The following is an 18,851-nucleotide window of genomic DNA, read 5'->3' on the forward strand; positions in this document are numbered from 1 at the left end:
TGGTTAACTAGTCATCTTTCAGTTGCTTATTTGCATTTGGTTGTTAAACTGGTACTAATGAGGTGAAATCTTTCCCCAGACAGTATTACCATGTGTAAAAATGTCAAAATAATGAAGAAACACAATAAAAAATGTGCAGCTTTATGCAGAATAATTTGTCTTTTGTTGCCGCATAATTTAGTCAACCCTGCCGCATAATTTGGCGCTATCCTACCATATAATTCTAGTGGCCCTGGTTATGGTTCATTGATAGCAAAATACTGTTTGCTGGGCACTTGTGGTGCGAATGGGTAAATGACCTGTTAGTTGGTTTAGGTGTAGCACACTTAGGCTGTCTTGCGTTCCCTTGGTATTTGCCAGTGGTATACATACGTGCACTCTTGGTTGGCTCCGGTATTAGTTGGTGGTAGAATCCTGTTGTTTTGACCTACAACAGTCATACACATAACTATGCAATACAAGGTAGTTCCTTGGGATGACGGACACATTATACCAAACAAAATATTTTATGGGTAAAATACTAGAGTCTCTAGAGTAGCTATCTTTTCATTTTCCACAATTTCGAAACCCATGTTAAAAACACGTGTCTCTTATAGTGACATACACAGTCGCAGTCTGATGCTTCCACCTACTCTCCGCTGTTTTTGGCAGGTCTCCTACCATAACGCAAGACTTTTTTTCTTCTATGAGTTTGGTGTTGTGGGAGAGGCTGTGTCTCTCAGTTCACTCTCAGGACATTACAATAGCAAATATTATCTTCAGAGCATTAGTGGCTGGTCTGTGTCGACCTTTACAGCATGTGGTCACTCTGTCTAGATTTGGCTAGTGCTAATTAAGATGTTGGTGTGTTTTTTGTTTTTTCTTAATGTAATTTTTTTTTCACAGTTAGTAATTCTGAAAGTTTAAAGTTTTGACCCAACGATCAGTAAAAGTTTTCTTTGCTCGATTTATATATGTGTTTTTTGTCAGTATTTTTGGTGCAGTTACCACTTTGATATGTTGTGAAAAAATGGTTGTGCTTACTATTAAACTACACGGGTTAGATGCCACCAACAAAGCCAAAAAACACAATCACACACTGGACAGTACACAGCTTCCAGATTCTCTCCAGAAGGTGGAAGCATCATACTGTGTGAATTTTGTATTTAAAGGCTTTGCATACTGCCTGTTGTAACCCTGCCGGTTCAAGCAGGTCTGTTTGCAGCTTTCCCGTTAGCGTGTCTGGACCATATCCGGCCCTAGAGATTAAGGACGGATTTAACACATCAGCCCGTGGCACAGAATCTGAGTTTCTTTAAAATGGCTGGGGATCTGAAACACTGGCATCGTCGTGGTTCAGCCCGACAGATTTATCCAGTGCCAAAGCAGCACAGCATCTTCACCAGGGAAGCAGGAGACACTTGTAAGCCATATTCTTGCAGTCCCAGTTAGAGCTGGTGGTCTCATTTCACACCATCATGTAAGTGGCTTACATTCTGTGTTATGATTTCTACGTCCTCCTCCAAATGAGATGCATTTGAAAACCCAAGTAGACCATGCCATGGTCCCTTGGCTGTCTTTTCACCTCACTGCCCAATCCATCCCCCCAGAAGCAGGGCGCCTCTTTCGTTGTCTGCTCTGTGGGCCAAGTGCAGCTTTGTAGGACTCGGTGACAGATGATCCCTGGAGAGCCCGTGGGGTTCTGGCACAAGTACAAGCTTTCCCATTGCTGCCTGTTTACGACTTCAGGTACTGAGGCCAGTCTCCTGGCGAGCGCCCAGCTCTGATGTGCAACACCTGCTTTCCGCCCGGGCTGGTCCTGCGGTGGCGTGCCTGAGCACACCTTTGGCAGGCCTTGCTGTCTGACAGTTGAGGACTTGACGGGCCGAGCCTGTGAAGGTGTGTCCCTGCCCATGGACACAAACAAGTCCAATGTGAGAATCTTCCTCGCTGCCTCACCGGCACATTTTTCCACCACACCCAGGCAGGTGTGCGGGAAGGGGGTGTCCATGGAGCCAATGCTTTCCTTGTCTCCTGGCCAGCAACCATCACTGTTTTTTTTATGTTGAACGTGTTCACTTCCTGTACAACTCGAGAGTCCAAGTTTCTCCTTAAAATTGAGGTTTTTTGTTTCTTATGCTTGTGTGTTTCTATCCATTTAAAGATTAAAAAAGTCAGAATATACCAATTATAAGTGATTATGTTAATACTCAGCCTGTCCCCTCTGCCCAGTGGCTAATCTTCAATCTGTAACCTTTTGAAGTGGCGCTGATGATGTCAGAGGATTGGTTTAACCCGGGACACATAGATGAATACTCTACACTTCAGAGATTTACCAGATCCATGTGTATTACACCGAGTAATGACCCCCATCTAGCTCTGCCCGCCTCCTTGTCACAATCTGAATGGTCCATATGCAACATAAAGCGATGACGCCACATGAAATTGATGGCTGGTGATATGGGAGTCTCCTTCTGATGTCCCCGTGAAATGATAGCAATGTGAAGTGAATTATAGCATCGAAAGGCCAACCAACAAGTGTCCATAGTAGTACTGTCATATCTATTCCTGCTGCTTGGAACTCTTCCCCCCCCCCCCGACTTAAGGTAATTATTCATAGCTCCTTGGCACAGAGTGCCCTAAAATTGGCTGAATGATGTTGTTGGGTTGTGTCTGGCCAACTTACAACAGACTCCTCAACGTCGGCACACTCTAGGGTTTCCTGTTTAAACTACTAGCAGAAGAGGTTGCTCGAAAATCACAACCCCTTTCACTGCTGGGCCTCATTTAAGAACAGCCCTTCATATGTATGCCAAATATTATTAACATCTGAAGTTTAGTTACTGTGTGATATGTAACTATCAACGAGTGTGCCAAGAATCACAAGATGGTGAACTTTTCAATCAGAGAGGCTGGGGTGCCAGTTGGGATGGCTTTAGGGATGATGCAACTGTCCTTGATGATTCTGTGAGCAGCAAGGGCCTGTGATCTTGTTTTGTGAGGTGATTATCTGTATTGGAAAAGAAAGTATGCAAATAAACGAATTGGATGCAAAAGAACACACACACAAGTGAATAATATACATTGCCAATGCTAATAGAGCTAACAGTGCCTCTTTAGTCATTAATTAATTTAGGCACTTAGTAAGTTATTACACATGCACCCTGTCACTCATAGCCATTGAGTCATCCACTGACCATTCTTGTTTTCATCCACTTATAATTCACAATAAAAAACACACAAACTCAACAAGCATATAGACAGTAAATTAAACATTTAAGAAACTTCCCACCACCTGAACTCAGTGGGCATCACCTTGTGATAAAAATAAACGTAACAGCGGGTAGCCGTCTTTTAGTAGTATCATACATATTGCATCGTTTCACCTTTTAAAAATAAAAAATGGAAAGTAAAAGGATTTGTCACCAGCTGAAACAATGAAGTGCATTCATTTTCAGGTGGATGTGCGCATGTGATCTAGCAAAACGCCTTTACTCACAGGGCAACACTGCTAGTGGCGCAAATGGTCTAAATAACTTCCCGATGTTGTGTACTATCATATGGAGAAACCGAATGTGAGTGACACTTGAACAAGCAGAAGAGGGCTAGCCCCAAGACCCTCTGTGTACGTATGTACGTTTGTAGATGTTTTTAGCGTTGCAAGAGTCAGCATACAACTACACCTGCCAGGCTCGCCTAAGGAAATCTAATACGGATTATCAGAATGCAAATCTTCTGCCTCTAGTGTTTGTCAAAAGAAGTTACCAGGACCAAAGACATGGTTTACGACAGTAATCTGTGAGATTCCTTGTAGCAAAGTAAACGCCTGTATGGAGATTTTAACACCGTGTAATACCAATCTTTTGTAAAAGGTTATTGCCCTTTTCAGGTCTAAACTCCTGAGCGGAGCGCTCTAAGGATATCTTTACTACTCGCCATACACTAAGGCTTTTTTTCCTTGTAGTGCGTATTAGTGCTGCAGTTGCCTGGCTTTAGTCACCTTTGGGAGACATCTTGAGGTCAGGCTACCCATCATGTGTTTTCATTATTATAACTGTTTTCACCTTTGATTTAGTTTAACTGTGTTTTCTCCAGTACTGCTCCCTGGCAGGGAGCCTCCCAGAAGGGAGGGTAGCTGGTAGGCTCAAGTTTGTTCTTATTTTTTCCCACTGTTTTTGGCGTCTTCACACCATGGACATTCCTCCTTCAGAGATGGGCTACCTAATGATACAATCTGCACATCCGCAATTGGACTAACCTTGTGAGTGGAGCGCTCTATGCTCTGAGGATACCTCTGTTACCTGCCATTCACCCCCAAAAAATTGAAATTTGAATTTTGAAGGTTTTTCTTCCCTTGTAGCCTGGATTCGTGCTACAGTTGCCTGGCTCCAGCCTCCTTGAGGTCAGGATATCCATCATGTATTTCAATTATTTTAATTGTTCTCATCTTTGATTTTGTTTAACTTTGTTATCGCCAGTACTTCTCTCTGGCAGGGAAGCCGTACAGGAGAGAGATGAGGTGCGGCGCTCTAGTTTGTTCTTATTATGCACCCCTGTTTTCGATGGTGTCACGCAGTAGCCATGCCCCCTTTAGAGGAAGGCTACTTAGTGATGCTATCTGACATGCCTAAGGCGAGCCCATCTATGCCCGTTGGCGCCAGAATAGTTTGTTATTATTATGCACCCCCCTTTTCGATGGTGTCATGCAGTAGCCATGCCTCCTTTAGGGGTAGGCTACTTAATGATGCTATCTGACATGCCTAAGACGAGCCCATCAATGCCCGTCAGCGCCAGAATGACGCTAGGGCCTAGGAGCTCTGGCTTTGAGGCCTTAGCAGCCAAGTATTGCTCGTCCTGAAACTCAGGAAGATAGCATCTACGATCCCTCATGCATGCCACCAGACACTTGGTGTGAATGGTGAAGTCCTAGTGTGTGAGGGCTGTGACTTAGCGCCCCTTGGCGTATCAACCTCTGGCCTTAAGGTGAGCGCCAGGATGCCATCTGCTTTAACTCTAATTTAACGGTGGGGTGCTTCTAAAGCCCTTTTCTAGTCCCTTAACTGTCACTCTCTGGCAATAATAAGCTCGAATGATCAGATTTTATCTCTTCACTATGCACCAAGTGCAATTTTTTCTGCCTGAAACTTGGTTCTCTGAAAACTCTGAGCCGGACATTCTGATAGCTATCTGTTCAGGGTGTGCAATAGTTTGATTGGACAGGCAAGCCCAACAGGGTGGGGGCATAGTGTTATTTTTCAACAGTCCTTGTTGTGTAATTTCACAGAATTAACTATAACTGGCTGTGAGGCGGCTTCTTTACCCTGGCTTGTTTGAGTAATTTCACGATCTCTGGGATCTTGTTTTATTGACTGCCAGGTCCAGCTTCTAGCTTTATCCCTTCCTTGGCTGACGTTTTATTCCCGCTGGTTCTACTCTACTCCAATTTTACCATGGTAGCAGACCTCAATCTTCATTTTGAGGATACATCATTCCCTAGGACCAAGGCACTAGTCGTGGATTTAGCAGCCCTTCAGCTACCGCAGCTAGTCTCCTGACCGACACAGAGGTGTGGGCATATGCTTGAACCCATTTTTTATCATTTAAGTGGACTAGTGGTTGACACCCCACTCCCCATGCCTCCTTGTATGGTCTGGTCCCCTTCCAGGTCTTCCTAACACAAAACACTTTCTAAAGTTAATTCTGGTCAGAAGTTTAGATCCAGGAAATGGCCTATGAATACTTCCATTCAATTTACTAATGCTTTGGCTGAGAATCGCCCCAAGCTCAACCGTTGTATCACCATTGCTAATACTCAAGTTGATGCTTGGGTATCTAGAGCCCTGGACTCAATTGTACCAGTTGTTGAGAGGGTAGCGCGCAGAACCAAACCCACAGTGGACTGGTTCAATGAGGAAGTACCCATGCTCAGAAAGAACTGCAAGCGTTTCGAGCGTGTATGACACAGAGACTTAGTTCAGGCCAGTAGGGATATGTACCAATCAGCCATAAAAAGCTATCATAGTTGTATCAGGCAGGTGCGACCTGACGATTATACCAATAACATTGAGAGGACTCAGAACTCTTCTAGAGGGATTTACTCTATTGTTAACGCTTTATCCTTGCTGGATCGAGTTTCCGCTTCAATCCCCTCCCCTTTTCGAAAACACTATAGCTAAATTTTTCTCGGATAAAGTCGCATCCATCTATTCCTCCTTCCCATAGGCCGCTAGAAATGCTCCCACCCTCGGTGTTTGGTTTGTGCATTTTACAGACTGTAACAGATTTCTCAGTGTAAACCATTGAGATGGGTGAGTAACAGTCTTGCATGTTCTCGGTTAAGTCTGGCTCTCCCTCCTATCCTGCCACTCCTGGCTTCTTAGAGCTTGGAGCGGATGAATTTCTCCCTGTATTCAGAGATCTTCTTAATGACTCTCGCGTGGCCTAATTCCAGCTGAGATAGAAAGATATTTCTGTGGTTCTGCTGCCTAAAAGCCTTCTGTTGATCTCACTAAGCCTGAGCACTATAGGCCCAATTCTCTTTTTCCTTTCCTTTCGAAAGTGGTTGAAAAATACATCCATTGGCAACTCTCACGGTTTATTGAGGAAAAGAATCTTCTGCAAAGAAGTCAGTCGGGTTTTAGACCTCAGTACAGTACTGAGTTGGCCTTTTGCAGGCCTCTGAGTCCATGCACCAGATTATGGATAGGGGTGAAATTGCAGTTCTGCTGCTGTTGGGTCGGAGTCCAGCCTTCAATACCGTATCTCACAGCCGCTTATTAGAGCAGCTGTGGGAAAACGGGATCGGTTATACGGCTCTAAAATGGTTGGCGTCCTTTCTGCAGGGCTACACTTTTCAGATTCTACAGAAGCCTATCCGCTCACAGGCTGTTCCACTGTCCCAGCTGGTGCCACGGGCTCCTCGTTGAGTCCTACTTATTCAACCTCTACATTACTGGATGAGTTGGCGTTATAGTTGTAATATCATATCATATGCTGATGATATTAAGCTGATTATCATCCTTTCACAGAATTCTGCTACTGTGGCTGCCTCGCTGAGGGCTTGCCTGGCAGAGGTAGCTCGATCGATTAGGCCGGGTCTGGTGTCTTAGTGGACTAATGTGTACACTGTAGGGAGCTGTGTTTGACCTCATGGTCACAAGTTCAAATCCTGACTGGTCTGCTCAGCCTTTCATCCTTCTGGGGTTGATAAAATGAGCACCATTGAGTTGGGTGATAATAAACATCTGTTATTCAGTGCCAAGATACCCTTCTGGTAGAGCTTGTACTTCTGACGTTTTGTTTACAGCTTCTTGCTTAGTTGCATTTCTCTGTTGATCTGATGGACTTCTTCCATCAACTACGGCCACCACTGTTATCCGGTATGCCTGGAGAAACTCTCCATTCAGATATTTTCTTTTTTTGTGGCCGTAGTTTTTATCACCTTTGTTGTTTTTACATATTACAATGACATCGATGCAAGTGCAGCCATCCCTGCTACGTACACAGGAGATACATTAATTCCCTTATAAATCCCTGGAACTACACGGCCATTGGCTGGTGCTTATGCTTAACTGAAGTTGTTATCCCTTCTCTCAGCCAGTACCTAGGATGCTAAAGTGAACTCCGCGGACTGATGCACCAAGGCAGAGATCTGGGGGTGGGGTCTTGTGAAACCGAATGCCTGCCTTCTCTTCAAGAGCTGGAAATATCACATCTTGTCGAAAATAGACCACTATGAAACTGTTGTTATTTTTTTGTGTGTTTAGGTCGTTTCTTTGGCTTGATCCAGCCCTCTCCCAGTACAACTTGGAAGCAGGCAGGCTTCGTGCACTGGTATTGCCCATCTTACATTCCCATTGAACTCCCACAGTCTGCGACGAGTGTTAATGGCTGCACCGCCCAACCACGGAATTGTGCAGGTTGCTCGTCCTTACCCTCATTGACCTTCATGGGGTCTAAGGGAGGTGCCTTTGGGCCTGGTCAGCCCATGCACCTGTGCAATTCAGCTCTCTCTTGGGTCTGGAAAGGAGGCCGTTTAGTTTCCATGCACTCATTGCAGAAAGGTGAGTCTCCCTGGTCTCTTACATCTAATCTCTTAGCAAGGCCCTTGAACCTGGAGAGAGAGAGAGTCTTCTAGAAGCCCCCGAACGAAAAGGTGCGGCTTTGTTTCGACCTTTGCGTTGGGCGGTTCACCTGGGTTCAGGTAGCCTTGCTTCCCTCCAATTTGTTGGCAGCTGGGCACCGAGTGGGCGGTTCCACCCGGGCCGGACCAGAACACTCTTTTGTCTGAGCGCTAGCACTGCAGCTGTGTGCCGCTGCCCTCCCGCCCAGCCCCGAGACACTGGGTGTTTGTTCTGGAAGGTTTATCATCTCGATCCATCTTGTTATGATGAGTGCGTCGAACGCCTAAAGGCCATTCTGGTGGCCGGCTGCCAAGAATGCGCGAGCAGGCCCACACCTAGCCCCACCTGCGCCAGCTGCTCCCTTGTTCTCAGGCTTGTGGGCTTCACAGCAGAGGTGGTGTGGCCAGGCTCCAAGCGGCCGTTGGTGATGGCGAGGCAGCACCTTGTCGTTCCGAGCCGGGGACTCCCGCCCAGGGAGGGGCAGCTGGCCTCTGTTCCCACAGGTGCACAGCACAGCTGCGGGCACATGTCGGCACCCATGGGCCCGACGTGCAGTCCAGCTTAAGGACATTTCTCGCCGTGCTTTGAAATTAGGCAATTTAAGTCTGAAGTAAAAGCGGAACTCGAGCTACCAATCTATAGAAAAGACATGTCGGAGTAAGCTCGTTCGTGTTTTTCAGTTGTAGTCTGGACGGACGCGAAAACGCCTTAGAAAAAAAAATAAAAAAATAAAGTTGGACACCAAGCAGAGTGCGATTTGAGAGGAACTGGGATAGGTACGTACTTGGGTTTGCCCTGCCACCATGTTTTTAGGGGATAATAAGGCAACAAAGATGAGAGCTGAAAGGACCAAGTTGTGTAGATGATTCCCATAGGAGTTCAGCTCTTACCTAAGTGGGACACCAAAGGCACCGCAGCCCTCTCCATAAGGCCTCTGTCAGATGATCACAGGATGCCAGGAGCTGCCAGACAGCCTGTGGGTGGCACCTACAGATAGTGGGGGTGCCGTACCTGGAAGAGGAGCCCCCCCCATTGGTTGTGATTGTGAGATGGCTTTTCGTTGTCTCCTCCCTCCCAAGAACATTGAGAGGAAGTTTGTTGAGCCTATTACACTTGGCCCAGAGTGCAAGACGTTCAGGGCACGAGGGTGAACAGTGTGAGGAGGTTCAGTGTACATAACCGGATAGTATAATACGCTTGCAACTCATGAAGTCAGTCAGTCATCGTGTAAGGAAGCATAGAACCAGTGTTAGGAGCTTGTGCCACACAGACACATAACGAAAGAGGACGTCAGCTTCCAGTGCACCACATTTCGTGAGATATGCAAACAAGTCTAACGATGATATAGCTATTAGTGTCCACAACAAAATCAGTGTATTTATTGTATTTGCAGTATTTTTGGAGCTGTATTGTGCGGATACACGACCAATGTGAGAAAGTGCTGCATATATACACACACATATATATATGCACACACACACATATATAGCCAGACTAAACAACATTTGTTTTTTATCCCAGTAAAATCAATATTTCTGCGTTATACTACGGAGGGCCCGTGGCTTCCTATAAATGATGATGATGGTGTCCAGGTCTGCAGCATTTATTATATACTTGGTTCCAAGCAAGGCGAACATGGTAGATAGGATCTTTTTGGTAGAACAACCAGCAAGATGCTATGTCAGGGAAACCAAAGCAGGTGGTATCATGAGCTACTTTGTGCCTCAAAAGGGAGATCAATTTCACGTTTTAATGGTACTGATGCCGGTAGTGTTTTTCGTATGAGATGGCCACTTTGCTCCTTGTATACATGGACATCTTCAGCTTCCATATGAGAACCTAATGCCTTCTGGGCTTTGTAGGCTTTCTTTGCATTCATTCACCTAGTTAGACCTAATAACAAAGATGTAAAAGTTTGACGACAAAGAGTGGGAAGCTGGTGTTTAATCTATATTTTGTTACATCACACTGTAATTAGAGGGCAGTCTGATATCGTAAATGCTCAGTGTTTTAAGTGGGATAAAAAAGATGGATGCTCTTTAAAAGGGTTATTATGGACATCCGTTATGTGTGCTTGTTGCCCCAGCAATGTTTTCTGTCCAGTGCATCCAGATTGACCACACAATAACAAACCCATAAACTGAGAAAAAAAAGCATTGGCATAGCCAATAGGTCTCGCCTTTGGGACCTTATAAGTGTTTATCCATGCAACAGTTGATGTTGTTGCACCAAGGATATTGTGCTGCACAACTAAATACTTATAAGGTCCCAAAAACGAGACCTATTGGCTATGCCAATGCTTGTTTTTATAGTAAAACTCAAACACTTTGCATAAACATTTCTGAATCTACCCCCACCCGACCAAAATTTTAAAGACCGCATTTGTACGAGTTACTCATTCCTGCTAGATATTCATTCAAGTATCTTTTGGTGTTATTACTTAGGTTTCCACGCAAACAGTCTCAACACCAATTCGAATTCTTTCCTTTAGCAAAACCGATCAAAAGTTGGAGAAAAAAATAAGAAACCTCGACATTGCTATTCCTTTTCATAATACCCTTAAATAAATACATTTAAAAAACGTGGCCTCTTCCAACCGTGGACGACGAAATATTTTTCACTTTTTGTTTTATATAGCGTAGAGTCGACCCGAATGTATCAGCGCACTTTACATGGGCACCAGCTGCTTTGTAGACGGGCACATTCAATTTTTTAGGCACGGGAAGGAGAGATGGAGTGATTTTCCCAGAATCACGGGAGAGTTGAACCTCTCGCCAGTCTTGAACCTGGTTCTGCTTCAGCTGTGCTACAACCTATCCTCAAACATTCGGACACCACGAGCAAATACGTAACAAAAGGTACTTAAAAAAGTGAAAAATAAATACATGTGTTCTAAAACGCCCGTTTCCTTTCTTTAAAAAAAGATATGCACAGCAGAAGCACTAGCTGATATGTTTTCAAATCATCCCTTACAAAACACAACTCCTTTTCCGGCTCGTGCCAAAACAAAATTGAAATAAAGAAGTGCTACAAGCATTTTTGTTACCATATGTATGATCAAGAAATCATTATGAACAACTGAACATCCATATTAAAAAAAGTATTCACAATGGGCTCTCAAGAGCGGCGTGGAATTAGAGCACATGGCAGCAAAGCAGCTTCCCAGCGCTTTTCGGAACGATTGAGCCTTTCTCAAGGTAACAAATCGCAATAGAAAGTACATGCCCAGCAAGGTATAGAAGACATAGAAAACATAGTTCTTCTCATGTCCATCCGTTTTAAGTATAAATCCAAAAATAAAACAAACACTCGAAACACAAGTCTCGTGAGTATTTACCGCATGCAGAGAGGCGTCGCATGTGTTATTTACCCGCACCGAATTTGAAAGTTTTGCCTCCGAAGAATTTTTCGTCGACACATTTCCGAAGATTTGATAGAGAACCCAGTACCAGCTTAGATTGGTTCTTAAGTGCCTGAACACATATTTGCCGTAAAGAACATTCTACTTAAACGCTCTATATAGCTATATATTTATTAACAGAATAGGATGAGCCTTTCTCCTGAACGATTAATACTCACCAAAGGGGTTTTCGCATGTGTTTGAATACCGAAATCAAAGGGTGTTGGCAGGTAGTACGTCAAGAACTGAAAAAGCCCCCTCCACGTGCCTGAACTTTGCCATAGATTAATTAGGAGCATAGGTGGTTGGGTTTACAAACAGTGCAAGAAAGTAGGGGGAGCCCGTCGGATCCCGGTTCCAACACCTATTTCCCCAGAGACCCATGCCGAGTTTGTCCTTATGTAATTTTCTGACACCAGGACATATTCATAAGCAAAAATGCTGGATTGCTCCAATACAAACAATCATGCGGAGCTTTAGGAGCAAGAAGTTAACAGCCAATTGGACAGCTACGCTCAATGACCAATGGGAAGCTTCGACGCATCACCGCATCGGGAAGTAAGTTTCACTTCTGCAACGGGGAGACGTTCGTTATTCATGGAGCCAGAATTACAAAATGATGGTTTCAAATTAGACAAAGCAGCTCCGCATCACATGAATAATTCTGAAGGTAAGCTTGGGCAATCCTGGCGCCCCTGCAGCTGTAGAAATAATTGCACGTTCCGGTTTTTAGTGCTTCCTTTAGTGTTGCGAGTGCTTACGCGTCTACCGGTGATTTTGGGGGGGCGGGGGGGGGGGGGGTGTGCGTGCGTCTGTGTGTGTGTGTGTGTGTGCGTGTGTGCCTGCCTGTGCCTGCCTGCGTGTGCATGTGTTGTGAACAGCCGGCCGGGATCGGAGCGCGTGACCTGATCCGATTCCGGACGGCTGCGTGCGCGTGACAGTCTGTTGTCTCCTCTGCCTAGTCCTTGAAAGGGAAAAGGACTGAAATGATTACAAAAGATCGCTTTGCGACAGCAGGGGCTTTCGCCCCTGCAATCGCAGGCGCGACCTAAAAAGGAAATAGTGGCTTTACCAAAGCTTGTTACCGCTGGGTTTTTTGCTCCCATTTTTCACTGAACTCCATTTTTCTGTGCAGTCTTCCGTAGTCACCCACGTCCTTTCTCTCCACACATCTTTCTGAAGTTCATCCATTTACATGTCTCCCACTTCATCTCCTTCCTCTCCATCCATGTCTTGTCTCTCCCTTCCTCTGCATGTCCTGAGTGCATATAGAGCGAGCTGCACCTCCATCCGCCTGCCTCTGGTGTGTTGGGAAGCAAGTGTTCATATGGGGTGACTTACCAGAAGGCTGGTTCTCTGAAAGGCGAGTAGCACTGGGGCAGTCAGTCCAAGCTCTTCACCCTGGTCATCCTAGAGGTGACTCTTTGGTAGAGGGGGCGTGTGGAAAGGCAGGAACGGCCATCATGTTGCCCTTCTCTAAGCTATGAGGAGAAGGCGAATAGCCTACTCTCCTCATGCCGTAGAGAGAGGGGAGTGCAAGTGAAATTTTCATTAAAGATTCAAACTGAATACTCTTCTTATGTTTTGCTTTTTAGAAGACGGGAGCGAGATGGAAGCAGTAACAGCAGCCATGTGGGAGAAGCCGGGCAACTTCCCTGGGCAAAGTGACCTCCTGACCTGTGGGCAGTGCCGATGCACCTTTCCACTCCGCCACATCTTGTCATTCATTGAGCACAAACGAATGCAGTGTGACCCCTCAAAATACTGCCAGGACCGCAGGAGCCGGGACCGCAGTCCCTCACCAATCAGCGATATGACTGAGCTGTCTCCCCTGCTGTCTGATACGGAGTCCAAAACACAGGGGCCTGGGCCTCTGGTAAAGAGGGAGATTTCAGTACAAAGTGAGTACCGGCACTCATTGGGTGAAATTGCGCTTTTGACTTAAGACATAGAAGTTTACAAAATGCCTCTTTAATGTGCCACCTCCCCCCGTCTTTTTGCCTTAAACATATGTCTTGTGATTGCATACTTTTGCCTCGTGGGCCGAGATGTGAAGGACACCCCACATATGAATACAAGTAATATTGTATTAATATATGGAGCTTCATATATTGGCGCTGCTGAGATTCTAATCAGTGGCCTCCAAGGCCCAGCAAATGGCAGTGGCAATCTTTAACTCGCTTTGCATTGCCCTCCGAACATACCTCCCTATATATCTCTCTAAGGAACTCCTTTGTCCTCCCTGGGTTTATCTTACACTCTCACCTTTCCTACAGCTAGGAACTTTGCACTTTTCTCTCTCATGTATAATGCCACGTCCATAGCCATACAGCTTGAACTTTAACCACAATTTCCCCTCTTGCGTCGATGTGTGCTCTTTGTGTTGATCAACATTATTTTTTTTAACAAAAATGTGCTGCTTTCCCAGAGACCCGGTAAGTAAAATTTTACTTATGCATACGTTCTTGCCTCTCTGCTATCGGCCCTGTAGCATCCAGTTGCCTGGTCCTTACATATATTCTCACAGGTCAGCTCACAATTGTTTTTGTCATGGGCCACCATGACTCATGCATGTGCACCATGACCTAGGCTTGTCTGACGGATTGCGGTGTTGTTGGTCTGGGAGTGGCACCCAAAGTACTACCATCATAAGTAGGAAAGAGCAACTGCCCTTACCAAAGGGTTAAGTATTAGAAGCACAGTGGTGGTGGCATACCGTATTTTAGTAATAATGATTAGAAGTGTGACCAGGCCTTTTTACCTGTGTCACTGGGGTGGGGTCTGCAGGCCCACTCATGTAAAATTCCACTGCTGTGTGCTTAATTCACCCATGGTGTTAGCATGTAGCGCTGTGCAGAGCAACTATATGTGCCTTTTAGTGGACAAATTCATGGAGGCCTGTGGGTTTAATAGTGGAAGCCCTGAACCTTGAAGGCATGCAGAGGTTGAATGAGCCCTTCAGACATATTTGTGTATTGCTACATTTGTGAGAGCTGGATGGGGCACACAAAGATGGAAGGGAGAATCAGGCTTCCCTATGCACTTCAAAAGGGGACTTTGATTCTGGAAATGTCACTGGTCAGTGGGGGCTGAGCACATCTCAGGGAGATGATGGAGCTGTAAAGGCAATAATAAACAGTAGGGCTGGGGGCCTTTGTGACCTTTTGATAGGGGTATATGAGTGAGGCTGACACCCAGGTATGAACATCTAGTCACTCCTATGATCTGCATTGTGGGGGTCTTCAAGAGTGGTGTAATTCCTGCTGAGACCGACTGCTTCCTGGCGAAAGGAAACCGCAGAGGAGTGGGCACTTCAAAGTGAGCCCCACGTCCCCACAACACAAACTTTCAAGACTAAGACACTAAATCACATCTTTGAATGGGAAAAGATTATAAAAAGCGGAGCTTAAGCCGACTAAACTTGTGAAACTAAAGCTGTACTTCAACGTTGAGAAGCTCTGCAAAAGTTCTGCCTGTTACGACCAGGACTGGGGATGAAAGATCTCCTGGTGTCCCTGTTGGGTGAAGGACATCACCCAGGAGAATCAAAACCACTCACCTGGGAGCACCAGCATTTGTCTGCCTGCTGAGACCAGAGGACCCTGTGAGGAGGAGTAGAGTGCTCGGAGGGAGTGATGTCCAGTCAAGATCTTCTCGAGTGGTTCGGTGAAGTAGAGTGTTAGATTTTGGTCCCCTCCCACGTATGCCAGATTGAGGCTGCAGTGAAGATTTTTGGGTCGTCACCCTGGTGCATCGCTGTACCATGAAGAGGACTTTACTCTTTACTGTACTATGGCCTGGAGGGGCTGTTCCCCCGTGTGTCCATGTTTGCGACAACTTTATTCCAGGTCATGGTAACAGTGAATAGAGAGGCTCATCACCCTGGAGCCTGGAGTTGCATGCTATTGTGAAGAGTAGCTTGTTGTGACCTATAGAGGCAAAGCATCGATTTAACTACCCAAACTCAGAAGTACCCAACCAAGACATGCTGCAGTACCCTGGAAGACTTACCGCATGATTAGAGGAAAGCATTGGACTCCTGCTGTCTCGCCAGAGGCATCCAGACTTCTGCTCACCTCTGACCTGCATCCAGACCTTCCTTCCTGCCACACCAACAAGAGTGGGTAAGACTAAAACCAAGACACTGGTGAACTTGCTCTAACTGAAATTGAATGGATGCTGAGAGACTTCGACTTTTTAAAAGCTGTTATGGAACTTCTAAAACTTGTACTAACTAGTGGGGCCAACCCTGAATGTTGCCACATGAAAATGGGGGAATAACCACCGCCCTTAGACAGGGAAGCAGACTCTCGGTCTTATCTGGACAATGCTGGAAAGCTAGCCTCATGAAGACTGTGTATGTTATTTGTGGTGTGCCGCATTTCACTTTGTGTTCATATATAATTACTACTTTTTTTTCATAAAAGCAAGTATCTGACGACAATCATTTATTGGGGTTGCTGAATGTGTTTTGAGGCTTGTGCCCATGTAAAAACTGCATCTACTTATTCCCTCTCCTGCTCCTGAGAATCATTGGACTGACTGAGCAATCACTAAGATACAAGTACTGAAGGGGTACATGGCCCAGTTTCTCGGAACCCATAGTATGTCGGACCTCGGGACATCTGGAGTAAATGGCTCCACCTCCAAAGTTTGGGCTTAGTAGCTCTTGCATGCCCAGTAGCCCTCTGAAAGGGGTTCTGACACCTCCCATCCTGGCTTTGGAGATGATTTGTACTAAAATAGAGCCTCCTTCCTCCTGATCAGTGGAGGCTACACAAAGATCCTACCCTTTACTGTTTCATAGAAGCTGAGCCACAATATGCTCTCCATACATTCCTTGGCCATAGGGGGCTCGACCTCCTATCATACTTTTATTGAGGCCTGGCCCACTCTTGTTTGGCCTGTGACATTTATGTCTCCAAAGCAGAGTGATCCTTTAGTTCTCCTTAATCTGCCATTTGCTGCCACACCTCCAATTGCCGCAGGCGCCTTGGGTCCTCTCCATGCTCTATCACCACATGCCAAACCGCGTCCGTCCTAATTGCAGAATCAAATTCAGAATTGACTCCTTATGCCAACTGCACTATTCACCCATATTCTCCAGATGAATTTAAGGCTGCATTGTTCATTTCTGCATAATGGGGTGCCAAGTCACAACTTAATGTATATGGGTTGAATCAATGATTGTGCATATGGCAAACATTACCCCATATCAGTCCCTTACTTCTTGCTTTTGTTCCAAAGTGAAAAAAATCTTATCCTTGGTGTATGCCCCTGCAGTTGATCTCAAAGATATTATGTCTCTTGTTTGCCTCTGTGTTTTAGACACGACAACATGATTATTTTATATGATGCACAACATTACAGTTTGCATCATTTAATTTTTTTTCTCTCACTTTATTTTGTTACATTAAGTTGCTGTTTCATTATATTTGGCACTATTCTTCTGTGCTCTCGTTTCATTAGATCCTGAGTATTTCGTCCTGTGCTTTCATTTCATTGTGTTCCTTTGTACATTTGATAACCACGGCCATTCACCTGCATATAGAGAGCTGAGTAGGCGTGGTTTGGAGGCCTCCCACTGGTCAACAACATAGAGAAAGATCATGATAAGTCTTATACAAAGTTATACTAAATGCATTCTGGCGTTGATCACAGATTAAACGGAGTAGGGCAGAGATAACACCAGCTTAATTAGAGTTTATCTGCAACCCTTTTCTGAGAAAGTGAGGAGTCTGGCCAGTCACTATGGTTAGATATTCCCCGGCATGGCACTGATTCACATTAATTTGGCCTCCATAGCCTTAATTTTAAAAAGTTTCCTTTAGGCATCTTGGTGTTTACGGATGCTTTAATTAAATAGTTGTGTGCATGGACTATCTATCCTCTTCAGTGATGAATGTTGAGCTCATCAAATGATAGTTCTATCAAAGAGCCATATCCGTCTTTGTGATTACTGCCGAAATAGGCAAATAATCGTATGGAAGCACAGTTTGCCTTTGTGCAATTTGGATCTGCACTGACTATCCTGCAAACAATCTAGGAAATGTAGTTTAGAAATTCAAAGCCATCTCAGCTGTTCCACCTGGACCAAGAGGTACTTCTACCTAAACCACCACAGAAATCTTGGCGATGACTGGTGCAAAATGCAACTAGTCTTATGGCCGCACTGTTTCCTTGTATGCCTCTTGGTGCTTCAATGAGAATGCGGCCAAAAATGTAAGAACATTTTGTATAGAAGTTCCAACATATCTAAGGTGTACGCTAAGCACCATTAAATGCCTTTGCCTGAGTCTTATTGATGCTTTGATTTATATTCCATGACGCATGTAAAGCCTTTTTCCTCCACTCTTCCAATTGTGGTTGTGCATTTGTCAATTGTCAATGAATTATAACTATGATTATAACTTTGCACTTTGGTGAACACATACAGAAAAGGGCAAACCATAATTTGCAACACTCAAGACCACTTTATACTTGCAATGCTTGAAAGGAAACCAAAACGTCTGAATATGTGCACCTGAACACCAATAAAGCGACTGGTGAGGATATAGTGGTATGGCTCTTGAACTGGGTAAAGGATGCCAATTTTGGGTTGATGCTAAACCTAGCAGCTGCAGAGTGGTACAGAGTTACAGGGCTAGTAACTTGTGGCTGCATTATTATTTATTATAATTATGAATTGCCTGAAGGAGAACCCATAGTTTGTGAACGTTGCTGATGACCCAAATTTGGGGAAGATAATGAACACTCCTAAGAGAAGAAGAAAACTACAGAAGGGTTTAAAGTGGTTAGAAAGCTACAGGGGTGCAAAAGGAGTGAAATGTAACTCCAGTTATGTGACCGCATGCATGTAAGACACCCCAAATAATTAAAAATGTTTACATCTCAAGTTATTTCTTAGAAAATTTTACTTCAACAGAAAAGTTTAAAATAGTAAAAAATGTGACATCCCAAAAAAGTTCAAACAATGGCACCAGAAATGATTCGAAAAACATGAATTGAAAAAAGGGGTATAAAGGGAAAACTGTTGGCGCACGGTTCTCCAGATGCTAAAAGCTGATGTGACGAGGGAGAACAGATTGAAAAGGTAATAGGAAAAAAGAAATAGGGGGTTATGGCAGGCACCTCCAAAACGAATAAAGAAATTGTGAAGTAAGAAAAAATAAATCAGGTAAAGTAAAGAGGCGACTATAGAGGAAAAATATAAAGTGCACCAAATAATCTAAAAACTAACACATATAAAAAACTTAAAGTGTAAAATTCAAAGTAATAGTATTATGAAATAAACATTTGTAGCAAAAAAATACACCTATAGCCTCTGAAAGATCTGAGGGATCCCAATT

The 18,851-nt window shown here is 44.6% G+C and overlaps 1 protein-coding gene across 5 annotated transcripts in view; it reads left to right on the plus strand.

Moving 5' to 3' along the window:
- Positions 1–18,851, plus strand: part of LOC144781889 (B-cell lymphoma/leukemia 11B-like) — a 66,968-nt gene that overhangs the window by 5,547 nt on the left and 42,570 nt on the right. For all 5 annotated transcript variants that reach the window (XM_078660942.1, XM_078660943.1, XM_078660946.1 and 2 more), the window contains exon 2: positions 13,098–13,403. In XM_078660942.1, coding sequence (XP_078517068.1) covers positions 13,098–13,403 — 306 coding nt within the window. The remainder of the gene's footprint in view (positions 1–13,097; positions 13,404–18,851) is intronic.

Source organism: Lissotriton helveticus, chromosome 9, assembly GCF_964261635.1.
Source record: "Lissotriton helveticus chromosome 9, aLisHel1.1, whole genome shotgun sequence".
In the NCBI taxonomy this organism is placed as follows: Eukaryota; Metazoa; Chordata; class Amphibia; order Caudata; family Salamandridae; genus Lissotriton; species Lissotriton helveticus.